Genomic DNA, 21,792 nt, shown 5'->3' with positions numbered 1-21,792 from the left:
TGATTTCTGAAGGCCAGGCACATGCTGGGCTTACCTGGGGAGCTTTCAGAACTTGGCAAGAGGCTGTACCCCAGGCCAATTACATGGGAGTAGCTGGGGCTGCTCCCCACGAACAGGGTATTATCTTGCTCCTGCATGCCTGCCACCTGCGGCCCAGATCATGGATGTACACACCCAGCAGCCAGGTAGGCGGGCCCTGATTATTGCAGTTGTTCCTTACTTCCTAAACCATGTCAGGATCATCTTAAATGCAAGATCCCACCAGTGCATTTGAGAATCTGCTTTTATATACAGTTATAAGCCAATGCCTGAAGACTATTCTAGGGCAGAGAGATTTTTCAACCATAATGTGTCAGGATTTACTGCCAAGTAAGGATGAATAAGCAATAGCAGCAACTCAGTCTCAACAAAAGACTAAGTTGCCAATGTATAAAAATTCAGTTGTATACAAATTGAGGGCAATCCTCTCTGGGAGAATTTACATTGGTCCTGTGACAAATGTTCTACTTTGAAAAACGATCTGAAGATGAAGAATTGAGATATATTCAGACTGGGCAGGATTGGGATCACTCTCCAAATATCGCCAAAAGAGAAAGCTGTCTGGTGGCGCAGGACCGTCACTCTGGATTCAGCCATGGGACAGGGCCATTGTCTAGGTAGAAAATGGTGGCTCAGAGCCCTCTCATGGTTCTTCTCCCTAGGAGCACCCTTTGCCTCAGCCTGAAGTGCCCAGCGGTCATCTAGGATCAGCTGAGGGGCCGGGGCCTACCTCGTTGGTGTTGCAGATGTTTTCCAGGGCTGAGCCACATATTCTTCCTGGGAAAGCATTCCAAGGGATGATTCCTAGAAAGTGAATCCCAGCAGAAGGTTAGTGATTAGCACAAATGCCAGTGCCCCTGCTTGCATTGGGCCCCTCCACTTTCAGAGGCAGTTAGAACACAGTCACGTGCTGTGCTCTTCATCAACAATTGATGTATCTGCCCTCTGCAGAAGAAACTTTCTGGAATAATAAAAAGTCCTATTTGGACAACAGGGCAAGAGCAAATGCAACTAGTCCATGAGAGAATTAGACAAATTATGCTTTGGTTAGTTGAGCTGATATTCATGAACTCGAGTTCAACAACTGCAGGACAACCCCCACCTCCACCCCCCTTTATAAGGCATTTCCTCCTCCTGAAGCCAAACACATCTCGCCTTGAATTTCATGGTCTGTGGCCTTGCTCCTCAAGCTCTTTCACCATGGTTGGCCCTGACTCCGTTCTAAAAGGGAGAGGCTATGCTCAGAAAGGTTCATGGCAATTTGAGAGGAATTTGTTTATATTCTGTAATCGGCACTTCCGTTCCTTTTTGTTGTGTTTTACAAGTATCTCAGAACTACTTCTGGATTGAAAGTCCAATTGGAAGCTTGGAAAACCACTGTACTTCCTCACAGAGTGAGGCCAGCTCAGCCTGTGGTGTCCTTGCTGTGTCCAACTCCCCTCTGTGGTCACCTCATCCACGTGGCGGCCGCTGCTTTTTCTGTCATGAATGCCTCGATGTACCCTTAAATATGAAACACATATCAAGTTCTCTTTGTCTCCCAGGAGGTCAGAAAGGAAGATCCTTAAAAACTATTCCTTCTACCTTTGTTATGGACCAGTAGTAAGTCTTTGTTTCAGGAGAATAGGAAATGATGAAACCACTGATTTCAAGAACAGAAGATTTTTTAAAATGATTACTGATGACATTTGTAGTGAATGCTGAAGAGTAGGGAAATGATACATGCACCTAGATATTCATTTATAAATACTTTAAAAATCAATTTGAGTCTCTGTTTTTCATCTATTCTAAAGAACAGTGTAGTTGAACCTTTGGCTCTATGAGAAGAGCTCAGTGCAAGGGGCATTTTAGGTTAAGTTTTGTATTATGGTTCAAGGTAAGATGCTGAGGATAAGCCAGAAAGGAAGAAACCTCTTTTAGAAAAGCTCTGAAAGAACAATTATTTCCTCTTCAATTATAATGGAAAACTTTTTTCCCCTAGTTGATCCTGCCAAGAACAGGATTTCCACCATCCTGGACAGAAGTACTACTGAAACTGCCTTTTCTCATTCAGGAGGGATGTCTGGTTTGCAGTGATGGACAGGAGGTGCCATGGGCCTTTCTGTGGCCTCTCAAGATGAACTGAACTTAGGTGAAGTGCCCACTCAGAAAAATATGTTTGAATAGGTATCCAGCACTCAGCTTTGTTAGAGTCCCTTTGGATGACTTTAAAATATGCCTGGATTTTATGTTGTCATCTAGAGCCACATCTCCTCTCCTGAATCTTCAAAATCTCCACTCATATCCTGAGTCTCCAGAATCTCATCTCCTGAGTGTCCAGAGTCTTGTCTACAGTCTCCTCTCAAGACTAGCCTAGGTCTTCTCTCCTCTCCTGAGTCTTATCTCCAGAGTCTCCTGAGTCTTCAGGGTCTAACCTCCAGAGTCTCATCTCCTAAGTCTCCTTTCCTGAGTCTCCTTTCTTGAGCTCCTGAGACACCAGGGTCTCATCTCCTGAGTCTCGTCTCCTCAGTCTCCTGACTCTCCTCTCTTGAGTAGCCTAAGCCTTGTTTGCTCTGCTGAGTATCCTAGGTGTCCTTTCCTGAGTGTGCTATCTCGAGTCGATAGTGTATCCTGTCCAGGGTCTTGTCTCCTGAGTCTTGTCTCCTGAGTCTTGTCTCCTGAGTCTCCAGGGTCTTTCTCCTGACCTCCTGTCCAGGGTCTCATCTCCTGTGGCTATAGATCTCCACTCCTGAGTCTCCTGTCTCTCCGCTCATGAGTAGCCTAAATCTCCTCTCATGAGTCTCTTCACAGTCTCCTGTCCTGAGACCCCAGGCTCTCGTCTCCTGAATCACTCGGGTCTCATCTCCTGAGTCTCCTAACCCTCATCTCCTCTCTTTAGTCTCCTAAGTCTCCTCTCTTGGAGTCTGCTCTCCAGGGTCTCGTCTCCTGAGTCTCTAGTGTCTCTTCTCCTAAGACTCCAAGGTCTTGTCTCCTGACTCTGCTATCCAGGGTCTCGTCTCCAGAGTCTCATCTCCTGAGTCTCCACTGTGTTGTCTCCCGAGTCTCCTAACTGTCCTGTCCTGAGTAGCCTAAGTCTCCTCTCGTCTCCTTAGTCTCCTAAGTCTCCTCTCCTGAGTCTCCTGTCCCAAATTTCCAAAGTCTCCAGTCTTGGGTCTTGTCTCCCAAGTCTCCCAAGTTCCTCTCCTAAGTCTCTAGGGTCTCATCCCCTGATCTCCAGAGTCACGTTTCTTCAGTCTTCTCTGCTTTCTTCTGCTCTTCTCCATCCTAATGATTATTAGAATTATTATCATTACAACCCTGTAATAATTTAGACCCGCATATGCACACAGAACACAAATCACGGACTGCACAGGAAGTACCATATTGCCGGATGTCCACACAGATCTGCTCCACTCCTGCTGTCCCGTTGGTTTGGGGGGACTTGATGACTTCACAGGTGGACCATATGTTGTAGAACATAAACACTGGCACTGCCGAGAAACCAAACACACCCAGCCAGGCCACTCCCAACACATAGGTGAGGAAGACGAACTAGGACAAGAAGGAGAAATAATCTTCACCAACCAGTGCAATCCCTGGGAGGAAGAATTAATATATTTCTCCTAATACTGAACTTGCTGGATGCAGTCACTGGACCTTAGCAGATACAGGGAAGTTTTGGAACTTTGCAGTTCCCTATTTAGTAAGTACGTAAGTAGCCAAGGCAGGCTGTCCCTTGTCCAAGGTCACTGAGCTAGCTGGGACAGGGCCTCCTTCAGCTGTGCCTTGTAAATATCAGTTCCACACTTACCAAGGTGTGTGGATGCTCTCACAGGCCACTGAATTAGAACCCTGTTCCAAATTGCCTTTATTCTACATAATAGATGGGCTGTAGAACAGCCACCACTACAGGAAGCTCTGGAAAAGAACCTGGGTAGTTTCGTGATCCTATGAAATTACTAAAAAGCATTAGATACACCTTTACTACATTTACAATAGCCACGAACACAAGCTTAGTGCACAGTAAACCTGCTCAAATGCTCATTTCCCTCTAGTCTTGCTTGGTTTTACTTCTTTAAGAGTCCTCACCTCAGGACAGCAGAGAGCTCAGTTGGTGTCCTCAGCCCTGCAGCCTGTGTGTTTATCTTCCTCCTTCCATGACTTTCTGCCTCCATGTGAGTGCATCTCTCAACTCCCCAGCTGTTTTCTTCACATCCGACCAGTTTTCAAATGCCAGACCCACATATCCAGCTGCTTGGCATAGGCCATTATAAACCCCACTTCAACGACCCCCCCAACTCCAACTCCAACAATGCCTCCTTCCCACCTCTCCCTCCACCCCTGAGTCTCCTTTTGTGATAGAGCACTTTCTGACCCTGTCTCTTACCAAGCCCCTTTTTAAGCTCTGTCCTCCGCTAGGTCAGCAAACACCGCCCGTGAAAGGCCAGAGAAGGAACTGGTCAGGTTCCCCTGGGTCACACATACGCCTCAGCTTTGCTGAGTGAATGCAATCACAGACCACATGTCAGCAAAGGGAAGCGGGTGCCAAAAACCATACCAGACAGAAAAAAACTTGAATTTTGTATCATTTCATGCATACTCACCATCCCACTGATGCACCGGCCACAGGCGGTTGTTTTAAACTCCCCGTGCAGTTCTTTCACTGCACTCGTGGTGTAGAAGCCTTCTGCCAGCAGAATGATCCCATACAAGAAGAAAAAGGATGCAATTCCGTAGATGACATACTGCATCAGTTGAATTCTGTGAAAAGAAGATCCCAAGTGGTTACATTCGCGGCCTGATTTTGGCCTCTGGAGGGAGGCCGTGAGGGTAGGTGACATCCTGTGACAGCCGACCCACTGATGGCTTTGGTGGGGGTGCCGCAGACAGGCACCCCTGCCCAGACCACAGCAACCTGGACCCTTCTTCCAAGGGGTGGGCAACTTCCCAGATGAGGCAGATGTTTCCTTTGGGCGGGGCCCCAGTGCACTTTTAGTACTTACTAGATGATACTCCTTTGCATGTAAGTAAATGCAGAGATTGACGAGTTACAGCCACTCATCCAGGACACACATACAGCCAGCATTTCAACTTGGGTCCAGTGGATGGCCTGTTCCTTCCACCACATCAGAATGTCTCCCAACCATGCTTTGTGCTTAATGGTTTTCTGCTAAAACCCCTAAGTAAGCATTCATGGCCTCTCTATGGAGTAACTTGGGCGAACGCTTTCTGCACAACACACTGTCATAACACAAGTGATAATGTCTCAAGCAGGTTTAAGATACAAGAAGTTAATGCACATCTAATTTTGTCCTATGAAAGCCAACAGAAATGCAGATGACAACCTTTGGCTGCCCAGTTGAACCAGCTGGTGAGTTAGAGACTACAGGTACCTGGGTCCTATCCCCAGAGATTATGACTCAATTAGTCTGGGGTGAAACACAGACCTTTGGATTTTTTTAAAAACATTCTTCCAAGTTTGAGAGCCACTTATCAACATCACCAGCTAATTAAATTACCATGCTTTCCCAAGGCTCAGTCATGGTAAATATTTCTTGGTCTTTTTTTGTACCCAGTTGGCACTCATTGAATCCCTTGTCCTGCTTGATCCTCTTCACAGCCTCCCCAACTGATGATTTCTTTGAATCATTTCACAGATAAAAAATAAAATTTCCCAAGGACTCTTCCAACATGCTTCCCTTATTATTTCATAAAAATTCATTCCTGCCTTTTTCAAAGGGCTGGTAGAAAAGTATCTCCCAATCACAAGGCACCTAAAGACTGTCAAACTTTGGGAGTAAGGAAGGAAAAAAGCAAACAGTGAGGGGCAGGGGAAGACACACGAAGACAATCATCAATACACTGCTGCCGGGCAGGCACACTTATGAGAATCCATGCATGGGAGTTGGACACTCGGGGGGATTCTAGGCTAGCAGGGCTGAGGCCATACCCCTAAGACTGCCCCTTTTCTGAACTGGAGGATCCCCGGGGATTTTTCCTCTGCTTGAAGAATGAACGTCCAGGTCCTGCTCCTGAGACTGCGGGTGGGGCTAAGCCTTTTTGTCTGACAGCACCGGAGGGCATCTGTTGCTCAGGGGGCCGTGGTAACCCGCGGTGAGAGGATGGGCAGTGTTGCCACCACCCCCCTGGCCACCCGTGCATTGTGTTTGATGTGTGCACCGCCCCATTCCCCAGGCGCAGTCCTATCCCAGGTCCCCGACACCCACTGCACTCCTGGCCCTTTCTTTTCCCTTCTTTCCTGGCCCTTTTCCTGTCTGTCCCTGGGGAGCATGAATGAAAGGCATCCATTTTCTCCCAGGGGCGCCCACAGCAGTCTTTCTGCAGCCCTCCTGGGGTGGTGGCACTTTAAATGCACTTCTAAAAGGAAGGAGGCAACTTACACCTCACTCAGCAGGGCATGGTCACTGGTGTTGGTGGAGAAGTGCTGCTCCAGGATTGCCACGGTGCCTGCCAGAGCCACGTGGCCACAGCCGCAGAACAGGGCGACACCCGAGAAGCAGAGGATGGTGGCCACCAGGGAGGCGTAGGGGACTCCGCCCAGACACTTGATGCAGCATTCAAAGCAGCCTGGACCCAGGGGAGAGAAAACACGGCTGGTAAGGGTAAAACGCCTACGACTTCATGAAGACCACGCATTAACAGAGAAGGGCAACTCTTCCCTCTGCCCCACATGCTCTTTGGGCAACAGCTCAGCATCACAGGGGCCAAGGGGAGCTGTCCTCATCTCCTTCTCTGGGTGAGGACCTGGGGGCTTCAAGGGGAAATGAAGCTTAATTTGCTCGGGGTGTGTGGCAGAGCAGCTAAGTGACAAATTGTTATGGAGTAAGGCACCACTCTACCACTTCCTGATTGACCCAGGGTTGAGGTTAGGGGACCCCTGCTCAAGTGACAATGAGAAGCAATCACCCCACTAACAATGTCAGAAGAACTGCAGTGAAGCTGCCGTTCTATGAAGACAAGTGACCATCAAGTTCCCCCCAGCCTCACCCTTTTGGGGTTTCAGGTAGCTATTTCTCTATTTTCACAGTGGCCAAGGGCTTTCCCCAGCCTCTGACCTCCTGGGCAACCAGAAGAGTCAAATACAGTAATTACACCATTGCTGTGGTCAGAAAAATATCAAGGGAATCAGTCTGGCAAGGGCCTGGGCATATGGGTCCCTAGAAGTACCAAGCCACCCAGATCCACTCAAATGGGCTCACTCAGGTTTCATTCATGTCAATACCAGAAATCAGCTTAGCTTTTAAATAAAAATGTTCCCCCAGAGCCAGGCAGCACAAGCAATTTAATCATACTCGTCCCCCGAACCCACCTCCTCAACTTCCACCTGCCCCCGCCCAATGCACATGTTGAGAGTAAGAATCCAGAACTGGTGGGTGACGTTTAAGTACTTGAAGAGGGAAAGGGAACAGGGTTGGGGTGGAAGGGGACAAAATGAGCATCCATGAAGTGAAATGAAGGAGAGCCACAGTTCACTCTTCATTCTTGAGAGAAATTAAACTCATTCATTTTTCAAATCAACTTTGACTTGAGATGTCCATAAGGACCTCCCCAGGGACTCAGTCAGGTGACATTTTCAGTTCAGAGACATTTTACGTTTCAGTGGAGCAGTGCAGGCCTCAGGGTAATGTTGGTCCCTCTCCTGACCTCCTGTCCTGTTTATACTATCCGGACCCTTAACTAAATGGCTTGTCAGGGAAATCGAACTCTGAATGCATTATGATGTTGAACAGCAATCAAGAGCAGTTCATGACTTCAGGGCAAGCACATTAAGGTGGCTAAATTTCTTTCCCCCAAACAGCCTTTACAGTAGATAGGGAATGACTACCCAGCATGAAACACTGGAGCTAGGTCCTTACATTTTGAGGCTCATTCCATGCTAAACTAGGGTTTGCTTAAACCTACCCTAGGAGATAACCCCATATCTCTCTTCAGTTCATTGGAAAGTAAAAATGCCAGGCCCTCATAACAAAGTGTTCTGCCTTTCATTTCAAAAGATGACCAGCTATTTTCAAGAAGACCAACCTCCCTGAAATGGATTGATGAAACTGCCCAAAATGGGACCCAGTACACAATACAATTCAAGTCCACTAGCAAGTCGGTACCTTAAAGAGATTCGGACGTGAGATTTGTGAACACAGATGACGGAGGTCAATCTCATTTTGTCCTATGACTTCCTAGCACATTGAAGTGAGGTAAGAGGAACGCAACTAAAAGTCCAAATTCTCCAGGCTCCCAAACCAACAGCAACTAAAATTCCTGGCCTTGATATATGTGTTGTATCATACAAGAGAGAAAACAGACCTCTTTTTTCTTGTGTTGTTATCATCCCCACTTCTCCCATTTTCAGGCTCCATGATGAAGTTAGGGACAAGATGAATGCCTGCTTCCATGGCTAATGAAGTTATCTCTGGTCTTTATTGGATAGAGATGTGTGGCCTTGAGACTGTGCTGGCCAAGATGGTGGCCACTGGGCACATGTGGCTGTTTAAATTACTCAAAATCAAAACTTCAGCTCTTCCTTTGTAGAAAGTCACATTTCACATGCTCAAGAGCCACATGGGCTTTTGGCTACCATCTTGGACAGAAGAGATACAGGAGATTCTCTCACTGGAGAACACTGCTGTTGTGGAAGATCAATTTTGACATGCCACATACTCACTTTCTTGTGACATGAGCTAGGTTCTGAGTTTTACTTTGGATTTCATTCATTCAGTCCTTTCTGAAGATCTAGAGGGTGATAAGCACTGTTGTTAGCACTGGGAATACAAACATAAAATAAGACGTCTTCCTTGCCTTCAAGGAGATCACTTAGATGAGTAACAATTTCTATGGCACACCGTGATGACTACCAAGACAGAGGCTGCTGGAGGGCCAGTGGATGGTCAGGTGGAGGAGAGAGATACAGTAGGATAGGAGGAAATATAATTCAAATTGGAGAGGGATCCTGAAAGGCTTTCTACAGTAAAACCTAGGATGCCAAATACGTGAACAGCTGACATGGGGACATTGATACACAGTCTGATAAAATTTGGAGAAATCTGCATATTACTGGTGTACATTATCTTACTAAGCCTACATCCTTTCTCATCATCTGGGATTAGGGTTAGGTGTTATAGTGCAGTGCACTCACCCTTTAACAAGAGAACTCAACCTTCCAAATCCATGGTTGCAACTTCAAAAAATCTTTCCTCCAAATGGGCTAGAGCTGTCTGCTTCTTTCAAAGGAAATGCCACAGCTGTTCCGTGGCTCAAAAAAGACAAGGGTGAATCAGAAGAATGATGCTCTTCAGTCCCCAATTCACCACCAGATCAAGGCTAACATTTTCCTCCAATTTGTCTCTCTCGTGGACTATATACCCTCATGCTGGGGGTCTAGTTCTAGAACAGCAGGGGAAACCAGAGACTCAAGACTTTCAGGATCACTTCAATGAAGCATACTCTCTCAGCAGAAGCCAATGCTCTTAGGTTTTTGGTGGGTTTTATTTATGAACATAGGATTCTGGCTCCTGTAGAAGTCTCCATATTGGTCAGGGCTGTTGCATGTGCACACCTAAAACTCTTATGGTCCCTGCTGGCCACCAGGAGCCAAAGCCTGTGAAATACATCCTGGGAAAAAATTATAGGAAATAATAGAACTGGATACAGAGCTTATTCTAACATGGTTGGCCAGTTACCCACAAGGCTACAGCTGCATTTCTGGTGGATATCCAACCAGCTGTGGATGGATTGCTCCCCACTGTACATTTTCTGTCAGTCTAGAAGCCATCTCTCCCTACACTGTGTAACATACCGTTGAACACGAGGTAATTTGGTCATATGCCACACACATCCCAGAGGAACCAAGAGTGCTGCAAAAAGCTGGCAAGGAAAAGCTAAATATGTTTCTAAAATATGATATCAATAGTGTTAGTGTCCTCACATTAAGAGCATTTCTGACCTATGGGTACGTGTTGGCAGAGGTGGGGGTGGAGGCCATGGTAATGCTGTGCGTTCAGGCTAGCCTCACAGGAGTACACCAGCACAGCCCCATGGGGTCCTGGGTTTACTATAATGCTCTGCTACTGCCATCTTGACATTCTTACTACTTTCCGCACAAGGGTGTCTGAATTTTCAATTTTGCATTTGGCCTACGAATTATGGAGCCAGTCCTGGGTGTACTTACATGAGAGGAGACAGGAGGGGTTCTTCCTACTTTATATGCCCACCGTGGCATGGTTTTATTTCAGTGTCAGATAGAAATACAGCCTAGAAAGGCAGACGTCACCTTGCCTACCTACCACGTTGTCCTGAACACAGCAACTGTCCCATGAGGTCAAATGTCTGGCATGTGGGAGAATTACTAGCTTCCCCTTTGCTCTGAGAGGGAGTAGGAATCACCCACTGTACTACCCCCAACAGAGCCAACACTCCAGGTTCTGCTAAACCAGGAATCTGCAAACTAGAGCCTGTGGTTTGTCAATAAAGTTTTATTGGAACACAGCTTACATCCCTTCATTGACAAATTGCTGGTGGCTATTTCTGCTCTACCAAGGCAGAGCTGGGTAGCTGTGACAGAGAGTACGTGGCTTACAAAGCCTGCAACAGTTACTATTTCCAGGAAAAGTTTGCAGACCCCTATCTGGAGGCACTGACATGCAGACTGTGGTCTGAGGACCAGGAGCACCAACATCACCTGTGAACATGGGAAAGATGCAGAGTCTCGGGTCCCACCCTAGAACAACTGAATCAGAAAATCAGCAGTGCGGCGGGGTAGCCTGGCATCTGGGCTTTCAGACGAGTCCCACAGAGGCTCAAATCTGAGAACCACAGTCCTAACGAGTCGCACCAGCTCTTCACTGTGGCAGTCCCACCAGCTTTCTTTTATTACCAGCCAAACTCCGTTGACAATAAACACTGAACACCATGAAACAATTTCCTGGCTTCTGGCCAAGATGGAGAATCAGGGAGCCAGTTTATCCTCCAGCCTGAAACCACAACCAAACTGAACAAAACCTATGCAACAATGGTCTTCAAGGTATTAAGACAGCAGGCTGTGAAGGACCACCCATGGTAAATGAGTCAATGATTAAAATAAGTTCTCAACACAACCAAAGAAGCCACGTGAAACGCCCTGTGACACATTTCAAAGACGCAGTTGGTATGGGGTCACCTGAAGGTGCAGCTCAGCTCTCACTGGAACAAGAGAAGCTTTTCCCCATAACCTTGCTGTTATCATCATCTCGGATACTGGGGTTTCTTAAAGGCCTGATTGAATGGAAGCTGTCAGTTAAGCAGGGTAGTAACGGATATGGGTGGACAAGAGCACTGGGAGGGAGGGCACAGCTGTCCATTTATTCTATCTCATTCCATTAGCACATTCAACGCTCACCCAAGTGTCTCTGAGGTCCCACGGACTGGGCTGGACACTGGAGACTCGACAGCCAGCTAAGATAGGCGAGCTACATGCTAATGCAGTTTATAGCCTGGGGGAAAACAGACATTATCCAAATGGCATGGGGATCAGAAGTGCTAGGAAACAGTAGGGACTTACTCAGGCTTTTGGAGGGTGACCGGGGACAGCCTCCACAGCTTAGACATGAAGGGTGGGTTTGAGCTGAGGGATGGTTAGGGAGGGTGTTCCAGCAAACAGGAACTGCGTGAACAAAAGCTCTGTGAGGGGAAAAGGGCACGGCACTTTCCTGGGCATGGAAGATGATGCCAGAACAGAGAGGGTATGGGAGGAGGGTGGGGCAAGGAAGGCAGGAGGGGTCTAGGGAAGCCAGATGCACTGGAGGCTTTCCAGGCCACCCAAAGGGATCTGGACTTTAGCCTCAGAATCACAGGACACCACCAAGCCTTTCTGACCCTGGGGAACAGACCGGGGCTGCGGAAGATTCCTCTGGCAGATATGACAGGAACAAAGTGGCGCTGGAGATGAATAGGAGCTCGCTGCAGTGGTGCAAGCAAAAGAGGACAGGTGCTTGGACCAGGGCAAAAGCAGCAGAAGTAGAAGAAAGGGATGCGTCAGAGAGAGGTTTGAGATGGGAAGTTGGCACAACTTGCTGTGAACTCAAAGGAGGGGTTGGGGATGGGTGCTGAGTACCAAGAGTGACTCCTCCATTTCTGCACATGGAACCCCATGGTGCTGTGCTGTTCCTTGAGCTGGGGTTGATGCAGGAGGGCTAGGCTTTGAGGACAAAGATGCTGAGTTAAACGCTCCTACACTGTTGGTGGGAAAGTAAATTAGTGCAGCCACTATGGAGAATAGTGTGGAAGTTCCTCAAAAAACTAAAAGAAGAGTTACCATATGATCCAGCAATCCCACTCCTGGACAAATACCCAGACAAAACTCTAATCTAAAAACATAACATGCTTCTCTGTGTTCACAGCAGCACTGTTTACAACAGCCAAGACATGGAAACAACCTCAATGTCCATCGACAGAGGAATGGACAAAGAAGATATGGTACATAAATACAATGGAATACTACTCAGCCATGAAAAAGGATGAAATAATGCCATTTGGAGCAACATGGCTGCATACTAAGTGAAGTGAGTTTGAAAGAGAAAGACAAATACAATATTACTTATATGTGGAACCTAAAATATGGCACAAAATGAACCTGCCTATGAAACAGAAACAGACTCATAAACATAGAGGTCAGACTTGTGGTTGCCAAGGGGAAGAGGAATGGGGGAAGGAAGGACTGGAAGTGAGGGACTCAGTTCAGTTCAGTTGCTCAGTCATGTCCGACTCTGCAACCCCATGAATCACAGCATGCCAGGCCTCCTTGTCCATCACCAACTCCAGGAGTTTACTCAAACTCACATCCATCAAGTCAGTGATGCCATCCAGCCATCTCATCCTCTGTTGTCCCCTTCTCCTCCTGCCCTCCCAGCATCAGCGTCTTTTCCAATGAGTCAACCCTTCACATGAGGTGGCCAAAGTACTGGAATTTCAGCTTCAGCATCAGTCCTTGCAATGAACACCCAGGACTGATCTCCTTTAGGATGGACTGGATGGACCTCCTTGCAATTCAAGGGACTCTCAAGAGTCTTCTCCAACACCACAGTTCAAAAGCATCAATTCTTTGGTGCTCAGCTTTCTTTACAGTCGAACTCTCACATCCATACATGACCACTGGAAAAACCATAGCCTTGACTAGACTACCTTTTGCCTTTGTTGGCAAAGTAATGTCTCTGCTTTTTAATATGCTATCTAGGTTGGTCATAACTTTCCTTCCAAGGAGTAAGCATCTTTTCATTTCATGTCTGCAATCACCATCTGCAGTGATTTTGGAGCCCAAAAAATGTCTGACACTGTTTCCCCATCTATTTCCCATGAAGTGATGGGACCAGATGCCATGATCTTCGTTTTCTGAATGTTGAGCTTTAAGCCAACTTTTTCACTCTCCTCTTTCACTTTCATCAAGAGGCTTTTTAGTTCCTCTTCACTTTCTGCCATAAGGGTGGTGTCATCTATGTATCTGAGGTTATTGATATTTCTCCCGGCAATCTTGATTCCAGCTTGTGCTTCTTCCAGCCCAGCATTTCTCATGATGTACTCTGCATATAACTTAAATAAGCAGGGTGACAGTATACAGCCTTGACGTACTCCTTTTCCTATTTGCAACCAGTCTGTTGTTCCACGTCCAGTTCTAACTGTTGCCTCCTGACCTGCATACAGATTTCTCAAGAGGCAGGTCAGGTGGTCTGGTATTCCCATGTCTCTCAGAATTTTCCACAGTTTATTGTGATCCACACAGTCAAAGGCTTTGGCATAGTCAATAAAGCAGAAATACATGTTTTTTCTGGAACTCTCTTGCTGTTTCGATGATCCAGCGGATGTTGGCAACCTGATCTCTGGTTCCTCTGCCTTTTCTAAAACCAGCTTGAACATCTGGAAGTTCACAGTTCATGTATTGCTGAAGCATGGCTTGGAGAATTTTGAGCATGACTTTACTAGCATGTGAGATGAGTGCAATTGTGTGGTAGTTTGAGCATTCTTTGGCATTGCCTTTCTTTGGGATTGGAATGAAAACTGACCTTTTCCAGTCCTGTGGCCACTGCTGAGTTTTCCAAATGTGCTGGCATATTGAGTGCAGCAGCACTTCCAGGATTTGAAATAGCTCCACTGGAATTCCATCACCTCCACTAGCTTTGTTCATAGTGATGCTTTCTAAGGCCCACTTGACTTCACATTCCAGGATGTCTGGCTCTAGATGAGTGATCACACCATTGTGATTGTCTGGGTCATGAAGATCTTTTTTATACAGTTCTTCTGTGTATTCTTGCCACCTCTTCTTAATATCTTCTGCTTCTGTTAGGTCCATACCATTTCTGTCCTTTTTCAAGCCCATTTTTGCATGAAATGTTCCCTTGGTATCTCTAATTTTCTTGAAGAGCTCTCTAGTCTTTCCCATTCTGTTCTTTTCCTCTATTTCTTTGCATTGATCGCTGAGGAAGGCTTTCTTATCTCTCCTTGCTATTCTTTGGAACTCTGCATTCAGATGCTTATATCTTTCCTTTTCTCCTTTGCTTTTCGCTTCTCTTCTTCTCACAGCTATTTGTAAGGCCTCCCCAGAGAGCCATTTTGCTTTTTCCCATTTCTTTTCCATGGGGATGGTCTTGATCCCTGTCTCCTGTACAATGTCATGAACCTCCGTCCATAGTTCATCAGGCACTCTATCAGATCTAGGCCCTTAAATCTATTTCTCACTTCCACTGTATAATCATAAGGGATTTGATTTAGGTCATACCTGAATGGTCTAGTGGTTTTCCCTACTTTCTTCATTTAAGTCTGAATTTGGCAATAAGGAGTTCATGATCTGAGCCACAGTCAGCTCCCGGTCTTGTTTTTGCTGACTGTATAGAGCTTCTCCATCTTTGGCTGCAAAGAATATAATCAATCTGATTTCAGTGTTGACCATCTGGTGATGTCCATGTACCTGAGGTCAGGGGTGGTGGCCGAGAGGAGCTACTCCACGCCAAGGTCAGGGGCGGTGGCTGAGAGGAGCTACCCCACGTCCAAGGAGCGCCAGCCGTGTGGGCACAACAGGGCCGAGAGGAGCTACTCCACATTCAAGGTCAGGAGGGGCGGCCGTGAGGAGAACCCCTCGTCCAAGGTAAGGAGCAGTGGCTGCGCTTTGCTGGAGCAGCAGTGAAGAGATACCCCATGTCCAAAGTAAGAGAAACCCAAGTAAGATGGTAGGTGTTGCGAGAGGGCATCAGAGGGCAGACACACTGAAACCATAATCACAGAAAACTAGCCAATCTGATCACATGGACCACAGCTTTGTCTAACTCAATGAAACTAAGCCATGCCGTGTGGGACCACCCAAGATGGACAGGTCATGGTGGAGAGGTCTGACAGAATGTGGTCGGTCCACTGGAGAAGGGAATGGCAAACTGCTTCAGTATTCTTGCCTTGAGAACCCCATGAACAGTATGAAAAGGCAAAATGATAGGATACTGAAAGGGGAACTCCCCAGGTCAGTAGGTGCCCAATATGCTGCTGGAGATCAGTGGAGAAATAACTCCAGAAAGAATGAAGGGATGGAGCCAAACCAAAAACAATACCCAGTTGTGGATGTGACTGGTGATAGAAGCAAGGTCCAATGCTGTAAAGAGCAATATTGCATAGGAACCTGGAATGTCAGGTCCATGAATCAAGGCAAATTGGAAGTGGTCAAACAAGAGATGGCAAGAGTGAACGTCGACATTCTAGGAATCAGCAAACTAAAATGGACTGGAATAGGTGAATTTAACTCAGATGACCATTATATCTACTACTGCGGGCAGGAATCCCTTAGAAGAAATGGAATAGCCCTCAAGGTCAACAAAAGAGTCCGAAATACAGTACTTGGATGCAATCTCAAAAACGACAGAATGATCTCTGTTCGTTTCCAAGGCAAACCATTCAATATCACGGTAATCCAAGTCTATGCCCCAACCAGTAACGCTGAAGAAGCTGAACTTGAACGGTTCTATGAAGACCTACAAGACCTTTTAGAACCAACACCCAAAAAAGATGTGCTTTTCATTATAGGGGACTGGAATGCAAAAGTCGGAAGTCAAGAAACACCTGGGGTAACAGGCAAATTTGGCCTTGGAATATGGAATGAAGCAGAGCAAAGGCTAACAGAGTGAGGGACTAGCAGATGTAAACTTTTATGTATAGGATGGGTAAACAACACGGCCTTACTGTATAGCACAGGGAACTACATTCAACATCCTGTGATAAATCATAAAAGAATCCTAAAAAAGAATGTCTGTATGTATATAATTGAGTCAGATTTGTAGTTAAATGAGCACAGATTTTCCTGCATGAAATACGGAAATCCGTGAAATATGGATTCACTTATATGATTATCTAATCTTAATTATGTGTGCTTGCATGCTAAGTTGCTTCAGTCATGTCTGACTCTTTTGCAACCCCATGGACCATAGCCCACCAGGCTTCTCTGTCCATGGGATTCTCCAGGCAAGAATACTGGAGTGGGTTGCCATGCCCTCACCCAGGGATCGAAGCAGCATCTCGTGTCTCCTGCATTAGCAGATGGGTTCTTTACCACTATCACCACCTGGGAAGTCCCTTATACTTCAATTAAAAAAATTTTTTTTTAAGATGTTGAGTTCAGTTTTACACATGCTGACTTTGAGGTCACCTGATGCCATCCAAAGGGAGAGATTACAGGGGGTGATCAGACATTGGGTCTGTAGCTCAGATGAGCTGATGCTGGATGCTGTCAGCTTCTGGATTGCAGTGAAAACTTTCAGAGGTCAAGGAAAGACATGGGAGCGCTGAGCAGTTCCAAGTGCTTTAGACCCTTTCTTTTGCCAGGCATGGTCCTTGGACAAGCAGCAAGAGCTTCAGCAGGGAGTTTGGGGGAAATGCAGAGTCTCAGGCCCCACCCCAGACCAGTCGAGTTGGTGGAATCTGCGTGAGAACAAGCCCCCAGGAGTGAACGTGGAAGTCCGAGAAGCCCACTGCCAGTCACCAGTCCTATCTGTCCAGTCCCAGGTGCGGAGCCCCGAGTCCCTGTGAAGTGCCTGCTTTTGTGTGCAACTGTGTTTGGTGTTTTTTCCAAAGCCTGCTGGGCTTGGCCCTAACTCCAGCCACTTGCAAATCAAATGGCAAGTTCCAGGGGCCACAAAGAAGAAAACACAGTGTTCCAAGCTGTTCAGCCGCCTTGAAAAGAGTGCCACTAGAGTGTTTCTTCTGAGCCAAGCAAGCACTGTTAAGTTCAGATTTTTCACAACAAAGATGCTTTAGTATCATACCACTGACAGGGTCTGAGAACAAAGACCTATCCCACCTCCCCAGTTCAGACAAGCACCTGGGTTTTGGGCTGTCCCCAGCAGGAGAAGTCACAGGCCAGGCTGATGTTTTTTTTTTTAAAGAGGGAGGTGGTACCGAGTATCAGCAGAGCACCACGCCGTGCAAAGTGGATGCCAGCTAAGCAAGAGCAATGCTTTTCTTGGATATTCCCATAAATCCACATGCTGAGTTTTCCCAAGCTTCAAACCAGCAACGACAACGCTGGTGAATATGAACCAGAAAAGAGCAAGGAAAGCATTTTTTTTGATGACTGTGAACAACTCATGGAAAAAACAAATCACTGCTAGGCTTTCTAGTGCATTTTACTAGTAATTCTCAGTGCCTCTCACCCGGCCCCCTGAACCTCCATTAGGTTAGTCACATCTTCAGCCTTCATTTAGCTGGTCTCTGCGGCTAAAGAGAATTTTCGGTTTTGATTTGCACAAAAACTCCAGTGTGCGTTAGTCTAAGATGGTTTAAATATAAACCACACAGTAGGGAGAAAAAAAACAGGCTTCAATGCCTCACCCTCTCAATGGCCATTTTGTCTCCGGCATCTCTAGAACCTTTTGTGCAGAACAACAGAAGAAAACTGGCTTTGTCCTCAGGCTCGCGGATGCCCGTTGCCATGGCTGGGAGTTCACAACGGCCCAGTCATTTGCCCCAAGTTGTCTGTGATCCTGGCTGCAGCTCTCATGCTGGCTCCCAGGAGGGCTGGCAGCAACAAGGGCTCAGATTCTTCCCCAGGGAATGAATGTCTCACACACACACACACCCTCAACTCACAACCCTTCTTGCCACTTTACTAACTCCTAACAATCCATCAAATTAAAAAGAAAAGAAGTAACCAAGGTTTGCAACTTTCAAACAACCAGCAGGAAAATGGAAGCAGACAGAATCCTTAGTTAAGAGACGTTAAGATTGGATGGTGGGGGACCAAGGTCTCCCTGACTTAGTTCTCCACCAGGAGTGACTGTACCCCCTTGGGGACATGGGGCAACATCCGGAGATACCTGGGATTGTCAGGACTGGTGGAGGGGATACTCCTGGCTCTAGTGGGTGGAAGCCAGGCATGCTGCTCAATATCTTACAGGGCACAGGAGAGCACCCCCTCCTCCAACAATTACACAACCCTAGTGTCTGCAGCACCAAGGGGAAGAGTCCTGAGACAGTGCATGCACACACGTGCTGCACAATGTTCACATCCCTGGTTTTCACCTGGGGACGACTCTGCCCCCAGGGGAGGTGTGGAGACACTGCATCATCACAGCTGAGCAGGTGCTACTGGCAGGTAGTGGGTAGAAGCCAGTGATGCTGCTCAAGACTCCACAGTGTATAGGACGGTCCCCAGCCCAAACACAACAAAGAATGAGGCGACACCAAGGGTCAAGGATGAGAAACCCTGCTCTCAGGCTACCATGTACCATCCTGGTCTGAGACACCAGCATGACCACCAAATTCTACAATTAAAAAAAAGAAAAAGAGCTTAAAATAACCTTACTTTGTTTAAAAAATATTACAGACAGAAGTTGACAAATTTTGCTGTCCAAGAGAATTACCTGGAGCACATGGGAAAGCCCTGATGTCCAGACTTTCCCCCAGACCAAATTAAATCGCAATTTCTGGAGGTGGGATTCAGGAATTAGAGGTTTTGCTTTAAAAAGCTCCCCACAGACATCAGCCAACTGTGGCCCATGGGCCCAACTGGGCTCTCCACAGGGCCTGTGAACTCAGCACACTTTTTTACATTCAAAATGATTGTGAAAAAAGCCCAAACTCAAAGAATAATCCTGCTTCGTGACACAAGTATATGGAATTCAAAGTTCTGTGTCCAGAAATAAAGTTTTACTGGAACACGGCTGAGCTCAATCCTTTCTGTACTGTATGTGGGTATTTTCAAGCTGCAAAGGCAGAGCTGAGTAGTTGCCAGATATTTACCATCTGGCCTTTTACAGGAAAAGTTTGCAGCTCATCCTTCAAGAGCACTGGTTCTCCACCTTTCATATGCACATCAATTCCTGGGGAAACTCCTTACAATGCAGGGTCTCTTTAGGCAGGTCTGGGCCACTGCTCCTCACTGAACCTCCTCACTGAACCACAAGGGCAGAAAAGAGGGGCTCTCCAAGGGGGGCTGGTGCAGCCTTGAGAGACCCCAAGGCTCCGGAGGTGCAGGAGGCCCAAACTGTCTTCATGATAGCACTAGATAATACTGACTTTTTCCCACTGTTGACGTTTCCACAGGAAAACTGCCGATGGCTATAGCACAAATCAGGCAGTGGCACCAAAGTGAATGAATCAGCAGTTCATTCCTTACCACCACACACTCACAGGGAGAAAACACTGAGTTTCAGTTTGATGTGGTTGAAAAAAATTATCAACTGTGATAAATCTACACACCCTTTTGAAGATTCTGTGCAATGAAATGAGGACACATCCAGGACTTCTGTAGCATTCCAGAGCACGATGCAAAGTTCAAGTGCAACTGAGTGTCAAGCTGAACTAGCATCTTGTTTTCTGGTGGACAGCTGTTTTCTTTCTTTAAAGAATGACTAACACAGTATAGTTATTAAGACTTAGGAAGAAGACAGATGGCCAACAGGCATATGATAAACAATGCTCAACATCACTCACTAAACATCAGGGAAATGCAAATTAAGACCACAATGAGATATCACCTCATACCTGTCAGAATACTATCCAAAAGACAACAAATAACAAGTGTTGGCAAAGGTGTGGAGAAAAGGGAACCCCTGTGGGCCATTGTTTTCCATAGTGGCTGCACCAATTTACATTCCCACCACCGATGTTTTCCTGTTCTCTGGATAAACACTCAGAAGTAAAATAGCTTTGGTTATATTGGTAATTCTATTCTTAATTTCTGAGGAATCTCCACATTAATTTGAAAAGATATAGGCACCTCTGTTCACTGCAACATTACTTATAATAGCCAAGAGATGGAAAAAACTTATGCCCACTGATGGATAAATGAATAAAGATGATATAAGAACTACCATGCATGCGTGCATGCTAAGTCACATCAGTCATGTCCAACTCTTTGTGACCCGATGGACTGTAGCTCGCCAGGCTCCTCTGTCCATGGGATTCTCCAGGCAAGGATACTGCAGTGGGTTGCCATTTCCTCTGGTTCGATCCTGAATCCACATCTCTTATGTCTCCTGCCTTGGCAGGCAGGTTTTTTACTACGAGCGCCACCTGGGAAGCTCAAGAACTACCATATGATCCAGCAATCCCACACCTGAGCATATATCCTGAGACAACTGTAATTTGAAAAGACACATGCAACCCAATGTTCATTGGAGCACTATTTACCAAGACAGGGAAGCAACTTCAGTGTCCGTCAACAGACAAATGGATAAAGAAGATGTCGTTGTTCGGTTGCTAAGTCATGTCCGACTGTTTGCAGCCCTATAGACTGCAGTACACCAGGCTTCCCTGTCCTTCACTATCTTGCAGAGTTGGGCAAATTCATGTCCACTTAGTGGTACATACATACAATGGAATACTACTCAGCCATTAAAAAGAATGAAATAATGCCATCTGTAGCAACATGGATGGACCTAGAGATTATCATACTGAGTTAAGTCAGAGAAGGACAAACATTATGTATCACTTATAAGCAGAACCTAATTTTTAAAAATGATACAAATGAACTTATTTACAATACAGAAACAGACTCATAGATTTCAAAAACAAACTTATGATTACCAAAGGGAAAATACGTGGGGAAAGGATAAAATAGGAGCTTGGGGTTAACATATACACACTACTATATATAAAATGGATAACTAATAATGACCTACTGCACAGCATAGGGAACTATACTCAATATTCTGTAATAACCTATACGGGAAAAAAATTTGAAAAAGAATGAATATATGTGTAACTGAATCACTCTGCTGTACACCAGAAACTAACACATTATAAACCAACGATACTTCAATAAATTTTTTACAAAGATGATATGATATATATCTTATGTGTACGTCTCACATACACACACAATGAAATACTACTCAGCTATAAAAAAGAACAAATTCTTGGCATTTGCAACAACATGGATGGACCTTGAGGGCATTATGCTACATAGGGTAAGTCAGGTGGAGAAAGACAAATAGCATATAATTTCACTCATATGTAGAATCTAAAAAAACAAAAAACAATTCATAGATACAGAGAACAGATTAGTAGTTACCAGAGAGGAAGGGGGTTGGGGGTTGGGTGAAATGGGTGAAGGGGGGTCAACTGTTAGTCTGGTGATGGACAGTAACTAGATTTTGTGGTGGTGACCACTCTGCAGTGTACACAGATGTTGTATACAGTTGCTGAATTATAATACTGTACCTGAAACATCACACACACACACACACACACACACACACACACGGCTATCTGGCACAAATTTTCTTAAAAATGATGTAAATGAGCCTGTCAACT

The 21,792-nt window shown here is 46.0% G+C and overlaps 1 protein-coding gene and 1 long non-coding RNA gene across 7 annotated transcripts in view; one reads left to right on the top strand and one right to left on the bottom strand.

Annotated features, from left to right (window-relative positions):
• Positions 1 to 21,792, bottom strand: part of GPM6B (glycoprotein M6B) — a 157,865-nt gene that overhangs the window by 4,785 nt on the left and 131,288 nt on the right. For all 6 annotated transcript variants that reach the window (XM_040266441.1, XM_040266439.1, XM_040266440.1 and 3 more), the window contains 4 exons: positions 6,420 to 6,606; positions 4,623 to 4,779; positions 3,399 to 3,570; positions 770 to 843 (listed from right to left, as the gene is read on the bottom strand). In XM_040266441.1, the coding sequence (XP_040122375.1) occupies positions 770 to 843; positions 3,399 to 3,570; positions 4,623 to 4,779; positions 6,420 to 6,606 (590 nt within the window). The remainder of the gene's footprint in view (positions 1 to 769; positions 844 to 3,398; positions 3,571 to 4,622; positions 4,780 to 6,419; positions 6,607 to 21,792) is intronic.
• Positions 436 to 2,281, top strand: LOC120882440. Its single transcript, XR_005725507.1, has 2 exons — positions 436 to 867; positions 2,021 to 2,281. It is a non-coding gene; the product is annotated as an uncharacterized LOC120882440 (long non-coding RNA).

This window comes from Oryx dammah, unplaced genomic scaffold, assembly GCF_014754425.2.
Source record: "Oryx dammah isolate SB20612 unplaced genomic scaffold, SCBI_Odam_1.1 HiC_scaffold_23, whole genome shotgun sequence".
Taxonomy (NCBI): Eukaryota; Metazoa; Chordata; class Mammalia; order Artiodactyla; family Bovidae; genus Oryx; species Oryx dammah.
The sequence above is the reverse complement of the archived record's forward strand: the minus strand, read 5'-3'. Positions and strand labels throughout refer to the sequence as shown.